Source organism: Callorhinus ursinus, unplaced genomic scaffold (assembly GCF_003265705.2).
Source record: "Callorhinus ursinus isolate GAN/ISIS: 27379988/994484 unplaced genomic scaffold, GSC_fseal_2.0 scaffold13, whole genome shotgun sequence".
Taxonomy (NCBI): Eukaryota; Metazoa; Chordata; class Mammalia; order Carnivora; family Otariidae; genus Callorhinus; species Callorhinus ursinus.
Window position 1 is genome coordinate 20623483 of NW_027397075.1, and position 22761 is coordinate 20646243.

The 22761-nt window shown below is 43.3% G+C and overlaps 1 protein-coding gene across 2 annotated transcripts in view; it reads right to left on the reverse strand.

The window, feature by feature from the left end:
* The window catches only part of KIF26B (kinesin family member 26B), a 444580-nt gene that overhangs the window by 167110 nt on the left and 254709 nt on the right, over positions 1-22761 (reverse strand). The window contains exon 1 of one of the 2 annotated variants that reach the window (XM_073899900.1): positions 2259-2371. The exons of the other annotated variant lie outside the window; for it this stretch is intronic. Within the exon in view, the coding sequence (XP_073756001.1) occupies positions 2259-2281 (23 nt within the window). The 5' untranslated portion in view covers positions 2282-2371. Of the gene's footprint in view, positions 1-2258; positions 2372-22761 lie in introns of those variants that run through there. 2 annotated transcript variants of the gene reach the window in all.

Genomic DNA, 22761 nt, shown 5'->3' on the forward strand with positions numbered 1-22761 from the left:
ACTGCAGTAGGTTTTTAATTGCTCAGCAGTTTTACTGATGCCAATCAGTGGCCTCGCTCAAAGACTGTATGGTATCAGCATATCTGGCCCCACTGCTCATTCACCACTAAAAAGCACGCTCCACCCTCCATACAAACCCTGCCCTTGGCAGCTGGTCTTTTTGCCCTAAGAGGACACCCATGAGATCCCTGGGGGTTTCGGAGCCACTCACCAGGGATGCTCCCAAAGCACAGAGAAGGCACGGGGGTGGGGGGGGTGGAGAGGGGGTGGAGGAGGAAAAGCAGGAGGGGATGGGAGTTGCTTGCTCAGTTCAAGTGAGCAGGAACTTGAAAGATGGTTTCTTACTGCCTTTAAGAAAGATTTCTGGAGCAACCTCCCTCCTTTGCTTGAAATCCAAAAGCAGAATGAAAGAATCTCTATCTCCACGAGCCAAGGAAGGCTACATGCGTCTCTGCTTGAACGTGGAACCGAGACCAAGGGTGGGAACTGGAATAGGGTAAGAGAAGGATTCCCTTTCAAATCCGACTTTTTAGTGATTTTCCTTCTCCCTGCATGTGCTGCCTTAGCTTCTTCACTCCCCTCCAAACCTCTTCCAGATGCACGAGTCTGACGGAATCCATATAAACAAAAAACCAAAACAAAACGGCACAAGATTGAAAGCATTTCCCCTTGTGATACAACCACTTTCGTGTGCAAGGCACTCACGTGACCCTGCCAACATGTGTTTTCTGTCTCAGATTTCCCTTGATAACAAAGGACATATTTTAAAAGGCGTGGCCCGAGGTCTATTTGCCCAAGCAGGAATCTGAGAAGAGTTTGGAGATTTAGTTTGGCCTTAGGTTGGTCCCCTCCGGTGCTCGGTGCTGTAACCCTTGATGATGTTAAATGCCAATCAATAAAGTTAGGAACACTTTGGGTTAGGTTTGTAAGATATGATCTCATTCAGTTGCTCACAGAACTGATTTCATATTCAGGAATCAACAGAGCTCATTCAATTCCAAATTTGGCAGCCCTGTGTGTTACACTACAGTGCTCCCTCTGTCCAGAGCTGGGCAGGGCGCGCTCAAGGGGATCTTTAGAAGGATCTTTCATGATGTTCCAAGACTCCTGGGGGTGGGGGGGAAGGATGGAGGCTGGGAGACAGGCAGGGGGATGGGCAGGTGGGAGGGGCAACAACCCTGCCGGGGTTCTGGACATGATGAGGAGAGAAAGCCAAAGTCACTCAGAAAAGCTCGTTACAGTGTCGCTGTTAGAAACCCCACTTCCAAATCTCAGCAAGTTTTAGGAAGTCAGAGATCTCGGCATTGATACTATTGTATAGACTCGAAGAGAGAAAGTTGCAACTGGCCATAAAAAAAAGACCAGCAATCTGCTTTGATGTCCTTACCTAAGTGATTTATGATCTTAAAAGTCTCCTAGAATATACTGTTTTTTAATCAAGAAAGCCTAAGTCACTCTATACAAAATTAACCTCATTTCAAATTTCAAAGAAAAGGTAAATCATATTCTTTCATTGCAATTTCTAATCTTTCAGACGGCTTGTTCCTTTCTCCTGTGAAATAAACTGATTCTGGTCTTCAAGTTACTGTGTTTTTTCCCCCCGAAGACTGGGCAGTTTAAGTGCTTAAATCAAGCCCCAGGACAGAAAGATGGAAAGCCCTCTGACTAGCACACAGTGCCCTACAACCCTACGGTGACCAGACATTATATGCTAGAACGGGGAGGTGGTCTGTCTCAAGAAAAGCTGAAATAGAAGGGAAATAGAGTTGACATTTAACATTAGGGGGAAAAAATCAATCTCCCATGTATTGTAGCCAGAGCCTGTTCTGAAAGCCATAGGCTAACTTCATTTTTATGACCCTGCGAAGAGAACACATTTCAATTCCAGCTTTGATTCCGTGGCGAGACAATGTCAAATATTTTAGCAACTCTGAATAAGTCTGATTATAGCAATGATTGTCAGTTCAAAAACCCGGTTCATTTATTTCCCATTTCAGCGTCACCCTCTGGGGGGATGTTTGGAGATTCGCTATTCAGTAGTTTGTGGGTCTCATCTGATAGAGCTCTAAGTATTCTGTAAGTCAATAGAACAAGAAGAAAACTCGTATCATCTGGACCCTCCTAACTACTTTGGAACACTTGATACATGTTATTTTCACCTTTCTCAAAAAGGAAATTCACTGAAAAAGTTAAAGTTTAAAAAAAAAGCAACTAAGACAGACCATCTAACTACAGGCATAGAGACAGCTGTTACTTACAATGCCTTCCAATCCATCATCATTGATAAATCATGGCTAAATAATCAAGTGCAGAATCCATGTCTTCACATCTGTTAGTAAATAGCTCCTTGCAAATGTCTCTTGAAGATCTGGGGCCATCTCAGGAGGAAGGGAGATAGAGCGAAGGTAAAGGAAAAAAGGCTGGGGAATTCTGCAATCCATGGGGGTCTGGGAAGGCTCAGGGCAGACCCCGGTGAAACATTCCTGTGATTCCAGCCTTCGGCTAAACCACGCTCCTGGCCTCCCTGAGCTCCCAGCCACCTTTCCAGTCCAGCTCAGCCCCTGCTCCAACATTGCATTTCCCTCCAAGCACAGGGCATCGGATGAAGAGGGACTCACGGGGTCGTGCCCATCGGCGCCTGCAGGCACGCTTCTCGGGGGATGCCGCACCAGTTTCTCTCTTGTCTGCTATCTCAGAGCGGGAGGGAGGGAAGAGCAGAGACAGACAGGGAGGGAGGGGGGAGAGGGAGAGGCAGAGAAGACAGGAGCTTTACTAATAGAGACCGGGAGGGAGAGAAACACTTGCTGGAACTCCCATTAACCCACAGAAGCTCAGGAATTTTCTGAGCACAGCAGCTGCAAAGCAGATGATCAAAGTCAAGTGTTTAAAATCTTTAATTATACATCCATGTGCACCCATTCGGTGCAGACAAAGCCGACAGAACCAAGGTTCTGGATATGCATGTGAGTCTGCAAGTAAATACTTGTCGACAAACAGATGCAGGCATATGTCCCCATGAGAATAATATCTACATGCATATATTTCAGTGAAAACGTCTAGTCTCACAGTTTACGGGTCTTAAAACTATTCAAATGCTCTCGGTAATGGAAGTGTGAATCAGACAACCCACGCCCTTTGCCTCGGGTATCTCCAGTCGTGCCTTCCCCCCACTCTGGGGGGAGTCCTGTTTCGTTTTCCTTGCTTCAGGGAACCCTCCAAAGGAAGGAGGGTAGGGAGGTGAGGCGAGGGCTTTCAGTGTGACTGTCAACTCCACGTGCCACTCCATTGTTTTGTGGCTGCGCAGCCTGGGACGCTGGGCACACAGAGCCAAGGCATGGGTCATGCCCAAGGGAGAGAGTGGCACGGAGCAGGGGCGGGAGGTGCACAAACGGGGCTCTGCGACCGCGAGGGAATAGGTGGTGGCATGGAGGAGAAAGAAGTGACAGCAAAGGGGAGCTGAAGCGGGAAGGCAGAGGCAAGAAAGGCACCGAAAACGCACGCACGCTGGAGGGGCAGCCGTGACCATGGACAGCACGAGACCATCTCCCTCCGATTTCCCGTGTTCTCGGCAACCCTCCCCTCTCCACACAAGCATCCATTCATGGCATTTCTCTAAGCGTGGTCCCCATCATCTGCATTGGAAATGCCTGGGGACAGCGTGTCGAAAATGTGGATCCTTGGACCCAACCCCCAGGCTTCTGATGGAGCCCGAAGGGACCAGAATCTGCATTTTAACAAGCTCCACAGGTGCTTCGGATGCAGGGAAAGTTTCCAAAGACTCCCTTCTTCCCCAGGGTTGGGTGAGCGGGTGAACGAATGACAGACTGAACAAAGCGAGGAGAGATGCAAAGGCAACACCTGTGAGAACACCATGGGGCTGGAAGCAGAAGAGAGGGATCACAGAAGCCAAACAGGAGTTGAGAGAAGGACTGGCCACTTGCCAAGCACGCCAGGCGTTTCAGCTCTGAGACTACACATGCTGTTGCCTTTGCCAAGAATTCTCTTCTTCCCCAGGCAAACCATCCCTTAAAACCCAGTCCAAAGTTGGGGCACCTGGGTGGCTCAATTAAACATCCAACTCTTGATTTCGGCTCAGGTCATGATCTCCGGGTTATGAGACTGAGCCCCACGTCAGGCTCCACACTGGGCGTGGAGCCTGCTTAAGATTCTCTCTCTCCCTCTCCCTCTGTCCCTCCCCACTCCTCTCTAAAAATAAATAAAGCCCATTTGAGTTGCTTTAAAAACCTAGTCCAAAGTCTCACCTGCTTAGAATCTTTTCTAACTCTCCAGGTGTAGGCATTGGTCCCAATCACACCTAGTCTGTATTTCTCCCTGCAAGTACCTTTATGCGTTGCAACTATTTGTCAGCCTTTCTTCCCTATTAGATGATGATGTGCTGTTCCTGTCAGGTAGATGATCTCTCAATCATCGTTATACATTACCAAATTCTGGATACAAAGTAAGCATTCAACAAATATGCATTAATTAAATGGCTAAATATATCATAAGAGTATTTCTTAACCTAGGGGTCTGGTACATAGATGCTTGTTCTTTTATTGGTCTTCAAACTGAGCATCTACCTACAGTTCATATATTATTTTGAGCATCTACCTACAGTTCATATATTATTTTGTACACATGATACACTTGACAATAAAGAAATTTTAACTGAGTCATAATGTCTGGGATTTTGTCTAGAAAATTAGGACTTAGCAGAGAATGAATAGAAAAAAATTGCAATGAGCTAGCCTAAAAAGGAAGTTAACAGGACAAGAAGCAAAATACCAGAGTAAACAAATATTGTGAAGATGTCAATGCTACCTAGAGCAATCTACACATTCAAAGCAATCCCTATCAAAATACTACCAACTTTTTTCAAAGAAATGGAACAAATCATCCTAAAATTTGTATGGAACCAGAAAAGACCCCAAATAGCCAGAGGAATGTTGAAAAAGAAAAGCAAAGCTGGCGGCATCACAATTCCGGACTTAAGCTCTATTGCAAAGCTGTAATCATCAAGACAGTATGGTACTGGTACAAAAACAGACACATCGATCAATGGAACAGAATAGAGACCCCAGAAATGGACCCTCAACTCTATGGTCAACTAATCTTCGACAAAGCAGGAAACTTTCCCTGCATCCGAAGCACCTGTGGAGCTTGTTAAAATGCAGATTCTGGTCCCTTCGGGCTCCATCAGAAGCCTGGGGGTTGGGTCCAAGGATCCACATTTTCGACACGCTGTCCCCAGGCATTTCCAATGCAGATGATGGGGACCACGCTTAGAGAAATGCCATGAATGGATGCTTGTGTGGAGAGGGGAGGGTTGCCGAGAACACGGGAAATCGGAGGAAGATGGTCTCGTGCTGTCCATGGTCATGGCTGCCCCTCCAGCATTTTTGTCCAATGGAAAAAAGACAGTCTCTTCAACAAATAGTGTTGAGAAAATTGGACAGCCACATGCAGAAGAATGAAACTGGACCATTTCCTTACACCACACACAAAAATAGACTCAAAATGGTTGAAAGACCTAAATGTGAGACAGGAGTCCATCAAAATCCTAAAGGAGAACATCGGCAACAACCTCTTCGACCTCAGCCGCAGCAACTTCTTCCTAGAAACATCGCCAAAGGCAAGGGAAGCAAGGGCAAAAATGAACTATTGGGACCTCATCAAGATAAAAAGCTTTTGCACAGCAAAAGAAACAGTCAACAAAACCAAAAGACAACCGACAGAATGGGAGAAGGTATTGACAAATGATGTATCAGATAATGGGCTAGTATCCAAAATCTATAAAGAACTTCTTAAACTCAACACCCAAAAAACAAATGATCCAATCAAGAAATGGGCAGAAGACATGAACAGACATTTTTCCAAAGAAGACATCCAAATGGCCAACAGACACACGAAAAAGTGTTCAACATTGCTCGGCATCAGGGAAATCCAAATCAAAACCTCAATGAGATATCACCTCACACCAGTCAGTATGGTTAAAATTAACAAGTCAGGAAATGACAGATGTTGGCAGGGATGCGGAGAAAGGGGAACCCTCCCACACTGTTGGTGGGAATGCAAGCTGGTGCAGCCACTCTGGAAAGCAGTATAGAGGTTCCTCAAAAAGTTGAAAATAGAGCTACCATACAATCCAGCAATTGCACTACTGGGTATTTACCCTAAAGATACAAATATAGGGATCCAAAGGGGTACGTGCACCCCAATGTTTATAGCAGCAATGTCCACAATAGCCAAACTGTGGAAAGAGCCAAGATGTCCATCGACAGATGAAGGGATAAAGAAGATGTGGTATATATACACAATGGAATATTATGCAGCCATCAAAAGGAATGAAATCTTGCCATTTGCAACGATGTGGATGGAACTGGAGGGTGTTATGCTGAGTGAAATAAGTCAATCAGAGAAAGACATGTATCATATGACCTCACTGATATGAGGAATTCTTAATCTCAGAAGCCAAACTGAGGGTTGTTGGAGTGGTGGGGGGTGGGAGGGATGGGTGGCTGGGTGATAGACATTGGGGAGGATATGTGCTATGGTGAGCGCTGTGAATTGTGCAAGACTGTTGAATCACAGATCTGTACCTCTGAAACAAATAATGCAACATATGTTAAGAAAAAAGAAAAAGAAGAAGATAGCAGGAGGGGAAGAATGAAGGGGAGTAAGTCGGAGGGGGAGACAAACCATGAGAGACGATGGACTCTGAAAAACAAACGGAGGGTTCTAGAGGGGAGGAGGGTGGGGGGATGGGTTAGCCTGGTGATGGGTATTAAAGAGGGCATATTCTGCGTGGAGCGCTGGGTGTTATGCACAAACAATGAATCATGGAACACTACATCAAAAACTAATGATGTAATGTATGGTGATTAACATAACAGTAAAAAATTTAAAAAAATAAAAAGATGAAAAAAATAATACAATATATGTTAAAAAAAAAGAAGATAGGAAGGGAAGAATGAAGGGGGGTAGAAAACAGAGGGGGAGACGAACCATGAGAGACGATGGACTCTGAAAAACAAACTGAGGGTTCTAGAGGGGAGGGGGGTGGGGGGATGGGTTAGCCTGGTGATGGGTATTAAAGAGGGCACATGCTGCATGGAGCACTGGGTGTTATGCACAAACAATCATGGAACACTACATCAAAAACTAATGATGTAATGTATGGTGATTAACATAATAAAAAAGAATCTGGAAATAATTTTGCAAAGAAAAAGTCACTATACAGATAGTTACCCTTAAATAGTGGCATTGGATCTTGCATCAGATAAAAATTTATAGAAATTAAAAAAAAATACCAGAGTGAAGCGAACCAGATATGCAATATTATGGAGGTGGCTTCTGATAAACTGATATTTCTGAGGCTCACAAAGTCACATTTGCAATCAACAGTGGCAAAGAGATGTCCTGAATAGAGATGGGCTGCTTGAAGTGCGAGGAGAGCTTGCATTAACTCTCCTGGAGAAGGACTGCCAAAATTAGCAGAAACAAAAATCCCCCATTTACTTGGCTGGGAGGAATTATAAATTAAAAGATAGAAATTACTCATGCTAATAATGGGATAGGGGCGTGAGGGTGGCACAGTTGATTAAGCATTCAACTCTTGGTTTCCGCTCAGGTGCTGATCTCAGGGTCATGAAATGGATACCCGCATTGGGCTCTGCGGAGTCTGCTTAAGACTCTCTCTGCCCTCCCCCCTACTCTCTCTAAAATAAATAAATAAATCTTAAAAAAAAAAATAGGAGGGCACCTGGGTGGCTCAGTCAATTAAGCATCTGCCTTCGGTTCAGGTCATGATTTCAGGGTCCTGGGATTGAGTCCCGTATCGAGCTCCCTGCCCAGCGGGGACTCTGCTTCTCCTTCTCCCTCTGCTTCTCCTCCCCGATTGTGTGCTCGCTCTCTCTCTCTCAAATAAATAAATAAAATCTTTAAAAAATATATAAAAAAATAATGGGATAGATGGATGGATGAATGGAGTGTTAAAGGAAGAGAGTCCAGAACAACACCCATTATCTAAAAGGCAATTTAAGTACGTTTTATAGTTTTTGAAGTGTTTCATTTGGTCGTGAGTCCCCCATGAATGACTGAAGAATCAGAGCTCTGAAAAGTTAAATCACTTGCTATTGGTCACACAGCTAATAAATTCCAGAACAAGACCTAGAATCCAAATCCTTTCACACATAATCTGCTGCGTTTCTCTCTGTACCAGATTAAGTCCCAACAGGTGAAAATGGTCCTTAAACTTGGTGAAAATGAAATGAAGACTACCCACAGGATTCCATCTAGAAGCACAAAGGAGAAGCTAACGTAAGGTCTGGTCTGTTTGTCAACACGTTTTTTTAGCATCATACTCAGTACTATTGAGTTGGGGATCCAAACCAGAAGTTTGGGGTGGCCTGGCAGATGGCTGGAAAAGCCCCCACCACTGTCCTCTCCCCATCTCTTGTGTTCACCAGAACTTCCAGTGGCCATGAGTAATGGACATGAAGATGTGCCTTCTAGATCTTTCCTCAAGGGAGGTCTTGGTGCCCCCCCACCCGCCGTATACCATTCTATGATGTTCCCACTGTCCTCAGACGACACACGAAAAACGTAGAATAACAACACAGTACCTAAGGGAAAACAAATGAGCTCACATATAAAGACAAGCTCATAAGAGAGATTTGGCAGCAGATGCCTTTACGGCTCAATTCTGGTTTACTGGAAAGACGGGGAACTACATAAATAATGATGGGATTAAAAATGGCTTCCCAGAGGACTTGGAGAATTTGCTAGTTTATGGGTCTATCGGAAGGATTTAAGATGGTAAAACAGAGGAAAGAGCTTTCAGTTCAATGAACCGAATTCCTTGGCTGTGGTTCCCAGTGATCTTCCTCACCCCAAAACACAGCAAGTAGTGTGTGTGACGAAGGCTGTCTTGGGGGACATACGAAATTAGGCCCTGCTGTCTCTGCAGCAGGCCTAAGAAAGAGTAGTTTCCTACATCCACGTGTAAGAAAATACTGCCCCAGTAATGATTAAAAAGAAAAGAAATCTAAGCAGCTAAAACGCCAGTGACAACTTTTACATAAAAATGTAGGTATTCATATGCAAGGAAGAAGGGTCAGTGGTTGCTAAACCATTACAAATAATGAAAAGAACTCCTTTGAACGAATGCCTAAATTACCTGTGAGTTTCCCCGCAGGAAATAGCCAAAGTATGAAAATCCTTAATCATTTCAAGACACCAAGATTAAAACGGATCCTGTGTATTCTGAAAACACAACGCAGAGGGGGTTAAAAAGCAGTCTGTGTTCCTTGATGTGCCGCTGATTCTACACATTTTATGAATGTTTCCATTCAGTCATGAGTTTAAAGATCCGTGCCATTCAGAAAAGAAGATCTGATGAAAGGAATGGACCTTATATGCGATTTGTACGCAATGTACACAGCCCTTCATACCTTCAAGACTTCAACTGTCTACAGAGAAGTACCCCAAGTCCGCTAACGAGAAAACGGTCCCCCCATCTCTTTGGAGCTGTCAGGCATCGTGGGAGCCAGATACAGCTTGCTTTTTTTTTAAACAATACTATGTTTTATTGTCACATTTTCCCAGGTGAAGATCATTATACAATTAGGCTTACAGTAGGAAGTTAAGGATTTGTGAGTTTAAGATACGTAGTTTTACAACTTTTTCCACAGCCTGCTCCAGTCTTCGGCTCCCTGTTTTCCAAGCCTGGTTATGAGAGGGGATAACCCTGATCATAGCTCCAATTTTATCTGAGAAAACAAGGGAAGAAGCACAGAGAAATGAAGAGTGGAAAGTGACCAAGAAGGCAGGTGGAGTGGGTTGCAGAAGTCCTAGAATGGGGCCATCGGTGCCCAGAAGAGGGGGAGCGAGTGATGGGTAGGTGTGAGCCAACCTAGGGTTGGTCCTAGAAAACAATGAAAGCCTCACAGGAGAGATGGAGATTCAAACCTTCATAAGGCACCACCCCGTGACAACGCCAAGGGTAAAAGTCCCAAGTTCTAGCTCCAAATCCATTGGTCCATCTGGGGTTGAAACATCCCCCCCACCACCAAGCCTCCTTTCATGATGATGATCACTCTCCAGACATGTGGTGCTCTGATGCCCTTGATCTTCAGTCTGGCGGACTTGAGAGGGAATTTTTATCCCTCTCAAAAGAACTGAGGGATTCTCTCCATAGAATGCATTTGAGAACAGAGATCTTTTGTTGAAAATAGTCAGAACATCAAACATTTTTTTTAAATAAAAGGTCAAATACCTCTAATATTTAGTTAGATCTGCTGGTGAGGGGGAAGCACTTTCAAGAATATAAATGCTGAATTTGTGAAAAGCCAGTATCTTAAAAACTTTTTGACATGTGGTATCTACAGGGTGGTCGGTGCAACCCAAAAGGAACATGAAAACCTTGGCACTTTATATAAATTAGAAGTTTAATTCATGTCATGTATGGCCACATAGACACAAAATTTTTACGTTAATTAGGTATACTCATGAGGAAAAAATGATACATGGAAATCTAGATGTAATTTTTTAAAAGATTCTTATTTATTTATTTGAGAAGAGAGAGAGAGAGCACAAGTGGGGGAGGGAGCAGAGAGAGAGGGACAAGCAGACTCCCCACTGGGCACAGAGCCCATCGAGGGACTGGATCCCAGCACCCCAGGATTATGACCTGAGCGGAACTCAAATGCTTAACCGACTGAGCCACCCAGGCTCCCCTAGATGTAATTTTTTAAAGACAAATTAGGAAAACGTAAGTCTAGTTCAAAAAAAGAGTTCACCATAAGCTTCTTTCCCAGTTAGTATAGCTAAGTTTTTAGGGAGATCCCATCCCACTCATGGAAGAATTTGGGACCTGCTGATGTCCTGGGTTCTTCAGCCCCTGACATTACTTCTTTTTCTTCATCCAGAGGCATTTTCTTCATACCCAGACTATGTCTATGATCACGACCATTATTTTCCTTCCTTCAGAGAAACAAGTGTGTATAGAGTGCCTAGAGCAAGACGAACCTGGTTTTGATCTTCACTGAGTGACATTTTCTAGAAAATTGCTGCTGCTTCTTTCTAAACATAACTTCCTCTCATTCCACATTGTTCTGAGAAAGATCTGAGAAAGTATCTATCTTTTACCTAGTTTTTCATTAAATGTTAAGTCTCGAGTTGGAAGAGATCACACTCTAATGACCCCTCTTATCAGTAGTTCTAAAACAATAGGCAAAATGACTTTCTTATCAGAAAGGGAGGATCTCATTACCAATCCTGGGTCTGGAGTTTGTCTGATCTGAAGTGCAAGCCACCTTACTGGGTTTATGTGTCGGCTTTGGATAGTCAATGGGCCAAATTCTCAAAGAGTTTTATAGATGTTCAGCCGGCATCCAAAGAAACGTGCACCAGAGCCGTGGTTACCAAAATACGAGGAAAGCACTATGTGCGCATAATGACGCAATTGCCTAGTTCTAAAGACAGGGGTGCAGCGGAGCCAAATTTAGTAAAAGAGGCTCAACAATTCTCTGTCTGTGTGTTGACAAAGGACTAGAATTATTTTGGACTGCTGTGTGCCTCTAAATATGGGTAGTCTTAGCAAAAATGCAATTGTTTTCACTTCAGGTCACAAAGTCTAATTTTGGTATGAATTCTAACTACCAGCCCAGCACAGCAATTATCCTGCATTTAAAAAGCACTCTGCAGATAAAAACGAAGCTCCATGATACCTATCATCTCTTTTTAGTGTTAAGAGAGAGAAAACATTTACTCCCCTCACTTTGATAAAGTGATGTCACAACAGGTGACAAAGAGCTCTCGCCTCAAAGGAATCCAGGTCCAAATCTCCGGAACCGCTAAAAACAACCATCACAACGAACCCCTGAATGGTGCCCACCGTGCTCCAGGTCTAGACAACAGGGCTCAGGAAGTCCTAAGTCCTGTGCTCAATATAAAGATTCCTCTCTAGTCCTCCTAGGATGGAGGCAGCGTTTGAGCTCCAGAAATAAGGAGCTGGAGCTGTTGAAGGAAATGAATTTCACCTTTGTCCTCACCCTGACGCTTGTGTAAGTTACAAATCAATTAACTCATCGCATTCTTATTGGGCACCTTGCCATTCAGAGGCCCCCCTCAACTCCTTGGAGTTCTTCCTCCAATTCAGCGTGACTTCTCAAGCTGGCCAGGAGCCAGCACTTGCCCTGGCGAAGGATGAGGGCTGCATAAGCTACCTTGTCTTGGATGTTCTTCTGAGAATTTGGAAGTCAGTTTTTGACAAGTTATTGGCAAAAGTAGAAGGAGCGCCGGCCAATTTGCTTCAGGCACTAAGCGTGTTAACAGGCATTACACCAGGTGTTATTAATATGTTACTTACAACAAACCCCATTTCAACCCATTGTTTGAGTTCTATAGTATTACAGGTGTTGCATTTTATGAAGTAATGTATTTTCTCTAACTTGGAAAACTTAGAGCGTGTGTTAAAGAACTCAGTCCTCAAAGAGGAAATGTATTCATTGCAAATGCATCTTATTTAGGAACCAGGATGTGGGCTAAGTGATCAATGCTGTTTGTTCAAATCAGATCATCGCTTTATAAAGCTAAAGGCTGGGACAGGTGTCACTCCCAGGCCGGCCAGTCAAGCTCACTGGAAGGAATGCCTCTGAATGCTCTGCTCAGGGGCTCAGAGAATGGATGTCTAAGTCCCAGGAGTCCTAAAAACTGCCCATGTTCTTTTTTTTTAAATTTCTTATTGTTATGTTAATCACCATACAGTACATCATCAGTTTTTGATATAGTGTTCCGTGATTCATTGTTTGTGCAAAACACTCAATGCTCCACGCAGAACGTGCCCTCTTTAATACCCATCACCAGGCTAACCCATACCCCCGCCCCCCTCCCCTCTAGAACCCTCAGTTTCTCAGAGTCCATAGTGTCTCATGGTTCGTCTCCCCCTCCTATTTACCCCCCTTCATTCTTCCCCTCCTGCTATCTTCTTCTTTTTTTTTTCTTAACATATATTGCATTATTTGTTTCAGAAGTACAGATCTGTGATTCAACAGTCTTGCACAATTCGCAGCGCTCACCATAGCACATACCCTCCCCAATGTCTATCACCCAGTCACCCCATCCCTCCCACCCCCCACCACTCCAGCAACCCTCAGTTTGTTTCCTGAGATTAAGAATTCCTTATATCAGTGAGGTCATATGATACATGTCTTTCTCTGATTGACTTATTTCACTCAGCATAACACCCTCCAGTTCCATCCACGTCGCTGCAAATGGCAAGATCTCATTCCTTTTGATAAAACTGCCCGTGTTCTTAGCAAGAGTTGGGGTGGTTTGTGTTCCAATTAATGACAAACAGCTCCCCAGCCCGAAACAGAGTGTGCATTGGAAAGTCATTCTAGCAAGGCCAAGCCTTGCAGACTCTTGGCAGGAGGGAGAATTTCCCCCTTAGGAAAGTGACCTCTTCCTACATTCCATATCATTTATTGCCTTGCATCAATTTATTGGGCTCCAGACCTACCAGCCTGACCACCACAACAAAACAAGGCTTCCAACCAGTTTTCCATCCCTTCGGGCCCAGGACATCAATTGGTTAATCTGAAAGCCATGCGTACTAATAAGCTACTTTGAAGAAACATGATTTCTGAAGCCAAGCTGCAGTTGGTGCCTCCATGGCCCCCTTAATTTACTTACAAGCAGAGACTTAGACCATCTGTGGGTGGAGACTTCTCCGGTCACTAAAATTATAAATGCAGCGGTTACCTATTTATCTATGGGTCAGCTGCATGCCTCCAGCAATTTAGCCAAGTTTACCTGTCCTGGAAAGATAAAATCAGGTGACAATAGTCTCTACCTTATTTCCCATGTAACATGGCAGGAAAAAGTCAGTGTGAAGTTGGAACTCTGAGTTTACTTCTAAATTCACTATGTTGGGCGCCTGGGTGGCTCAGTCGGTTAATTGTCTGCCTTCGGCTCAGGTCATGATCCCAGGGAACTCAGATGGAGTCCCGAGTCAGGCTCCCTGCTCAGCAGGGAGTCTGCTTGTCCTTCTACCCCTCCCCCCACTCGTGCTTGCACACACACTCTCTCTCTCACAAAAATAAATACATATGAGAAAAATTCACGATATAGCCCAGGCTACATCACCTAGTCTTTCTGGAATGATTTATCTAACCTCTTCATACTCTGATGACGCTGCATTAATCTAGATTATATCTGTAAAGTGTTGTGTCCCCTTCAGGAAAGGATGAAAGGCTACTCCCCCGCCCCCATAGACATAGGTGCATGTGCATGCGTGCCAAGCACGTGCGCACACGCACGCACACACACACACACACACCTCTGATGCAAGGGGAGAAGACTGTGCGCAGGTAGGCCAGGGAGAGGACTGGGGGAGAAACCAATTTTGCTCCTGCCTCCTCTGCTGAGGCTCTCAGACTCTGCACTGCGGAAGCACAGGGCCAAGTGGCCATGGGCAGGACCAGCCCTACTCACAGGCAGCTACAACATTCCTGAATGTTCCAGGCTGAAACAAAGTCAAGTACTAATGACTGTATTGCTGGGAGGAAGAAAACCTAGCCATCCGCACAGATGTCAGGAAGAAAGCCCAGCCTACATGACAGGGCCACCATCTATAGCTTCGGGGGAGTTGCCGCCTGTCCACGCGCGCCCAGAGAAGGCGGCCCCGCTCCCTCGCACCCCTCGTTCTCTGCCGGCCGCTGTGGATAAACAGTTTTCATTCATGGCCCCCAACCGCTGTTCTCAGCATGTTCTTCCCGCACCCAGCTGCCTCGCAAGTGCAGGTTTTCACGGGTGGAGTGAATGATAATATTCCACTGGCTTTTTTTTTTCTTTTTTAAAGATTTTATTTATTTGACAGAGAGAGAGAGAGCGAGAGCAGGAACACAAGCAGGGGGAGTGGGAGAGGGAGAAGCAGGCTTCCCGCTGAGCAGGGAGCATGATGTGGGACTCGATCCCTGGACCCTGGGATCACGATCTGAGCCGAAGCCAGACGCTTAACGAGCCACCCAGGCGCCCCTCCACCAGCTTCTAATTAAGCACACAGAGCCAAGAGTGATCACCTTCCCCTCCAGGCTGACTCCTCATTTGGGCTGCCCCCGGGGTCTCTGATTCCATTTCCAGCTTCTCTGATCACACTACAGCGATCCAGTGGAGAAAACTCTAAAATGTGGCAGACCGGTTTCTCATGCCTCTGCTCCCAGGAGGGCTTCCACCCAGGAAAGGGAAACCCAGGGAAATGGGAGATGGCCATCTGATGCATAACAAATGATGTCTCAATGTTGAGCAACCACCTGGCAATTACAGAGGCATCATTTTGTTAGATGGACGAATATAATATGATGGAATAAGTGTGCTTTCAGGATAGCTTCATCTAAGCATTGCTTTGTGTGTCATAATTGGAAATCCTACCTAAAGCGCTTGTTTTATCCTTATTACATTTAAAATACAGTCTTTTGGGGGTGCCTGGGTGGCTTAGTCGGTTGAGCACCTGACTCTTTCGGCTCAGGTCATGATCTCAGGGTCATGAGATCAAGTCCTGCTTTGGACTCCACACTCAGCGAGGAATCTGCTTGAGATTCTCTCTCTCTCTCTCTCCCCCTTTCTCTCTCCCTCTTCCCCTCCCCTGCCTCAAATAAATAAATAAATAAATCTTTTAAAAAAATAAAATACAGCCTTTCAGCATACATATGCGATACAAATATATGGTTTAGTACTAATTTACACCATAGGGATAGTTACTTAACATTTAAAATGCTTAATCAGAAATACATATTTTAGGGCTGATTGGTTAGTTAGCGCTTGACATGTTGAATTTTCATTATCTTTTAATTTCAAAATATTGTCTAATGTCTTCTTCTTTAGCCCATGGGTTATTTATAAGCGGACTGCTTAATTTCCAAACATTTAGGGATTTTCTATTTTCTTGGTCATTGATATCTAGCTTAATTTCTCTTTGTTCGAAAAACATACTCAATGGATTCAGGCCTTTGAAATTTGTTGAGACTTACTTTATAAAAAGCCCGCATACAGTAAGTTTTGGTAACTCAGAAAAAACTGTACTGTGTCATTGTTGAGTCCAGTGATCCATGGACATCAGTCAGGTAAAATGAATAGTGTTGTTCAGATCTTGTATATCTTCATGGGTTTTTTTATCCTGCCTGATCTATCAGTTCTTGAGAGGGGGGGTGTTAAAGCTCCCACTAGGACAATGGATTGGCTTATTTATCCTTTTAATTCTATCAATTTTCACTTTCTCCATTTGGAGTGCTGTTATTAGATGTACACAAATTTAGAATTGTTATAACTTCCTTGTGGATTGACCTGTTAATGTTTACAAAATGTTCCTATTTATCTCTAATGATGACTCTTCCTTTAAAGTCCACTTTCTCTGGTATTAGTAGAACTACACCAACTTATTTTGTTATTTACAAGGTGTATCTTTTTCCATTCTTTTATTTTTAAAATAAAGTATTTTTCTCTGTGTCCTTATATTTAAGTAGTGTCTCTTTTATAAGCAGTACAGTTAGAGTTTTTAGGGTTTTTTTTTTAAGATTTTATTTATTTGAGAGAGAGAGTGAGCAAGAGAGAGAAAGCAAGAGCTGGGAAGGAATAGAGGGAGAGGGAGAAGCTGAGCAAGGAGTCCGATGTGGGGCTTGATCCCAGGACTCTGGGATCATGACCTGAACTGAAGGCAGACACTTAACCAACTGAACCACCCAGATGCCCCGAGACTTTTTAGGTTTTTTAAATACAGTATGACAATAATTATCTTTTAATTGGAATATTTACTCAACTTCCATATAATTCAATTTCTGATATGTATGAGTTTAGAGCTACCATGTTAGAATTGTTTTCTATTGTTCCACATGTTCTATGTTCCCTTTTCTTGCCTTTCTTGTTTTTTTTTTTAAGATTTATTTATTTATTTATTTTAGAGAGAGAGAGAGAGAGAGAGAGAGAGAGCGAGCCCGAGCAGGGGGAAGGGTAGAGGGAGAGAGAGAGAGAGAAGCAGACTCCCCACTAAGCACAGAGCCCGATGCAGGGCTCAATTTCATGACCCTGAGATCGTGGCCTGAGCCAAAATCAAGAGTCAAACACTTAACTCACTGAGCCATGCAAGAGCCCCCCTCCCTTGCTTTCTTTTATATTGATCAAGTGCTTGTCATTCTATTTCCCCTTCTATGTATTATTTTACTAGTTACTGTGGAGATCACAATACATGTCTTTGATTTACTATGGTCTAGTAAAAATCAACTTTTAATACTCCTGGATGCTGCTCTAACCTCATAACCCTTTAATTTCATTTACACCTCTTCCACTTTTTGTATTATTTTGGTCATACCTTGAATTCTACATATATTTTAGAGCCCACACGGCCTTATTTTTTCTTGATTTATCTGATCAATATTCATTTATATTTGTCCATAGATTTTTCTCAACATTTTATTCTGAGATTTTTCAAAAATAAAATTGGAAGAATTGTACAATGTATACCCCTATAGCCCTCATCCAGATTCTATAATTAATATTTTCTATATTTGTTTTATCACCCATCTCTCCATTCCCTCTATCTAGTCATCAATCCATTATATATTTTTAATATATATCAGCTTAACCACGTATTTACCTTTCCTCTCACTCTTCATTTTTCCTGCATTTCTGGGATCATTTTCATTCTACCTGTATAAATACTTTTAGTATTTCTTTTAATGCTGGACTACTACTGATGAATTCTTTTAATTTTTGTCTTAAAATATCTTTCTTTTTTTTAAAAGATTTTATTTATTTTGGGGGGGCAGAGAGAGAGAGAAAGGGAGAGAGTGTTCCAAGCAGACCCTGCACTGAGTGTGGAGCCTGACTCAGGGCTCTATCTTATGACCTGGCGATCACAACCTGAGCTGAAACCAAGAGTTGGCCACCTAAATGACCGTGCCACCCAGTTGCCCCAAAATATCTTTATTTCACTTTAACTTTTGGCAAATATTTTTGCTGGGTTTATAAAGCTTTTGGTTCGCAGTTACATTCTGTCAACACAGTAATATGACATTCCATTGTCTTCTGACATCCATCACTTCTACTAAGAAGTGAGCCATAAGTCTTATTGTTGCTCCTTTGATAATCATGATTCCACCCTGTCCCCCATCCCAGCTGTTTTTACAATTTTTCTCTCTGGTTTTTGTTTTCAGTGGTTTTGCTATATTATGCCCTGTTGTAGTTTCTCTGTATGTATCTGGATGGGGCATGCAGGACTTCTTGAGTCCCTGTTTTGATGTCTTTGATCCTTTTCAGAAAATACTGCTTCAGTCTCATTTCTTCTTCCCCTTTTCTGGGACTCCAATTACATGTTGTTATAGGGACTAACATCTGTTACATGCTCTTTTCCATATTTTCATCATTTCTGCTCTCTATGCATCCACTGGATATCTTCTACTGATCTGTCTTCCATCTCACTTATTCTTTCTTGTAATGCATCCTGCAGCTAAATATACCTATTGAGTTCTTAATATGCATTATTTTGTTTTTTTAAGTTCCAGAATTCCCAAACTGTTTTTTTTACAAATTCCAGTTTTCTAGAGAAGTTCTTCATCATGTTATCTGTTTCCTTGACTGTGTTATTTAATTTTTTTAAAGATTTATTTATTTTGGAGAGAGGGAGCAAGGGAGGGGCAGAGGAAGAGGGAGAGAGGAAGAGAATCTCAAGCAGACTTCCCACTGAGTGCAGAGCCTGACAAGGGGCTGGATCTCACGACCCCAAGATCCTGATCTGAACCAAAACCAAGAGTTGGATGTTTAATCAACTGATCCACCCAGGTGGCTGCATTCAGGAGAATTGAATTCTTCCCTCTCCATCAGAAGAAAGCTTACAAAGCTTGTATATACCATCTTGAGCCCAGAGAACATTAGAGGGTGTGAATCCTGCTTCAGTGAAACACCCCAAGAACCTAGAGAGGCCGCCAAAATGACATTTCTGACAATTGTGAGGGGTTTGAGCTGATAGTGTGCATGCAGGCCTCATCTTCATGGGGCTCATGGGGAGTGGCCCCAAGACACAGAATGAAACAGCAGACATCAGGAAGGTCCTGGGCAAAGAGTATCATGGAATCCTCAAACTCTTAAACTTGGCAAGAATTTAGAGATTTTCTGGCTCATCATCTCCATCTTAATCAGGAAAACAGGTCAAGAGAAATTTGGTAACTTAGCCAAACAGGAGGTAAGGCCTTATCCAGAATTCAGTTTACTAGATTTTAAATCCATTGTCCTATTTAGGGTGGCTTGATTTCTGTCCTCCATAAGGAGCTTCTAAAGGCCAGAGGCTCCTGTTGAGGCGATAGGAACATTCTGGGCTTGCTTTTATGACCTAGCCAAAGTTACGTCACTATAATGCTGAATCTGGCTCAGGACTTTTAGGTTACCTGTGTCTGTCCAGCTGTGTGAGATATAAGCAGAATGCCTTAGACAAAGAAAATAAAATTTTTCTATCAGAGGAACAGGAAACAATAACTGTCAGTAATGTGGGCTACTTTTAATTCTGAAATATCAACATATAGTTATTTTCTTTCCAGAAGAGAAACAGGAAAACCCTGATGTCAGCAAGACAAACCCACTTATATGTTAGCTTTGACCTAAATTGTTTAGGTCCTTACATCTCTGGTTGAAATTCATTTCATTCTTCAGATAATTCTGGCAGAGAATAAATATGCTGTCTCGAAAGAAAGAATAAACAAAATTAAATCTCTTCAGTGATTTCTCATGGGCAAATGCCAATCTAAGCAACAACATGAAGAAGGAAAAAATTCTTCATTACTGAAGAGGTGGATATGTGTTTGAATTTTCTGTAAAAAGTGAAGAATTATGATGCTCTGATACACTTTATAGTCAATATTACAGGTATTTCAAAACACCAATTACTTTTCTTTTTATTTCCCCAGCCACAATTAGAGTTAGCAATGTGTTTCTCAAATAGGGAAATCACAGAGTACTTAGGATTCTTGATAGAAAGGTTCACACACAGCAATAAATCATTCCCAGATTATCTCAAATATTTTTCATCATACATAACATTTCCCAAGGATTCCACATTGGGGAAGAAAACAAACCTAAAAGTAGAATTAATGGAAAATGGGCACTGCTTTTGATAAGACACTAATACAAAACCACCTACTTTTTATTAGTACAGAGCCCACCGACAGGCAAGAAATACAAATATGGCCTGTGTGACAACAACGTGTTCTATAGAAGCCCGGATGGCATGTGGGTCACACGGAAGTCCCTTGGGGGTAGACTGAGGATAATCTAATATGGGAATGGCAACTCCAGTTTCATCTTTCCTCTCTCCTGGATCTACCCATTGTGGGTAGGACAGATCAGTCACTGACAGCACTGTTTTCCTGCCACGGTCAGGACTCAAGGTAGAGGCCAAGGTTTGGTTATAGTGGGTGAGGAAGCTGAAACTGACTTACTACGCCAGGTAGTCAAGCAATTCTCCACAGAGCAGTACAGTTATTACAGTATGGGCTTTGGATGAACAAGGTTTATGTGCGGCTCTATCATTTCTTGGCAAGCTGTTCTTGCTCATGTTACTTAACCTCCCTGACCCTCTGTCTCTTCCTTCTGCAAAACTGAGATATCGACAGGATCGACCTCAAAATGTTTCTGTAATAATTAAGCAGGTTAATTAGTGTAAAGTTCTTAGCAAAGTGCCAGGCACAGTGCAAGTGCTCAATGAATGTTAGCTATTATTAGTTGTAATAGAATAATGAATGTAATTGTCAGTGTCTAAAGAGACAGAGTTCCGGTCGATATTAAACTAAACCACGTGTGTTATACTATGACGCCCTCTGAGCAAGTTTGCTTCTTCCTCCCAATACCTCTAGATGTCACATACACACATAACCAAAGAGGAATTGGAAGTGGAAACATTTTTTAATTGCAAATTTGGCAAACACTAAAAGTAAATCTTTCAAGAGGGACGCAGTGCTGTGTTTAACAGATGTCCTGATTCTGATGGTCTCAGACAATGACAGGCTGAGATCATGTTTGCAGGCCATCCCAGAGTCACTTCAGCCCAGAGTGCGGCTGAAATCTTAGATTTCTACCCCAGGACTTGGTCATGGATTGCATAATTTTAAAAGAAAATGAGCCCCTGGATTTACTTGCATGATATAGGTATATCTTTCCTGTATGTGCGTTCATGAATCCAGTCCATGGTTTTTTACAGATGATGCACAATCGCAGTTTAGCAAATGTTGCTTTCTCGTATCTGCTCCCGAAGGTTGAAAAGCATGCATCATCGGTCCCCCATAGCCTGTGTTTCAATAAGTCAGTCCAAGGGAATGCCTGAAATTCAGAAGGACTGCTTGGTGATGGACATATTTCTATGATCAGTAAAGGGCCTTCACCTAGATCCTCAGTGAAGATCCTAGCTGCCAGAATGTGGGCGCTGGGCTAGCGGTTCCATGCCTGGCAGTGACTTGCGGGAGATAAGAATCTGCTTTCCCGTCCAGACAAATCCCGCTGCCAGGGATTCTAGGACGAGAGCCCTACTCCTCTGAGATGGCGGGTCGAGGAGGTTTGCAGATAAACAGCACAAAGCTTAAGAGCACAGGAGCACCTTTAATCTCCCCGGCATCCTTCACATCTTCCCACTGCAAACCCAGCCCGAGGCACACAGAATCGAGTCTGGGTGCCTCTGTTATTAAGGACTCACTCACAAAATCAACCTCTCAGAGATCTGCCCTTTGATTTTAGTGTCTGAAACACAAACGAGCACCACCCCAGGGCCCTGGGATAATTATAATAATCTTCTCCAAGCTCAAATGCGTCAGTTGTCTGCAAGTCTCCATTACAGACCAGACCCAGGTCTTCTGTTCATCAAAAGCCAGATGGAGGAGGAAGGGGCCAGAGCAGAGGAGCAGCTGATCTGTGGTTCCGATCTAACCCCGGTGGTGGCCAGACCCGAGGCGCCCTGCTCTGGGGACTGGGCTGTGTGCTGTTGCCCAGATGCCGTGTGACCCGCCTTGGCCAGGCCCTCTCCAGCTGTCATATTCTCTGAGACAGTCCCTTCCTAGGAGGAGGGAGCACCAAGCGTGCATCAGTCCTCCTCAGCCTGTGTTTCAATAAGTTCGTCCAAGAAAATGTCCGAAATTCGGAAGGATACTTTATGGTGGACATATTTCTAATGATCAGTAATTTCTTGTTAGGATCTGTTGCCACGATTGTGGGCAAATGTCAGGTCAATGCAAAGCATTTTGTCCACTTTCTTCATGTGGTTAGAGGATATTTTTAAAAGCTAAGGGGCAGAGGGAGAGGGAGAGAGATAATCCTCAAGCTAAGTGTGGAGCCCAATGCAGGACTCGATCTCACGACCCTGAGATCATGACCTGAGCCAAAACCAAGAGTTGGACACTTAACCAACTGAGCCACCCAGGCGCCCCTGGAATTGCCTTATGAATTGAATGTTCTACATAAAAGCCATTCTTAAAGCAACTGTATGTGATGCTCTCTTTTTCTCTTTTGTTTCTTGATATCTTGATATCTGCACAATCTTATGCTTTGCAGAAACTTCTTTCTGGGAAATGATTTATCAAATTGACAGATACTTTTCTTCCTTCTTTTGCTTCAAATATGACCCTCTTAAAACAAGGCAGGAATATTTTTCCGGAGTTTCTCAGTGATTTTATAAAATGCTCAATGAATCAGTGTTAGGCCAAATGGATGGAGAGATAAAATGAGAATGTG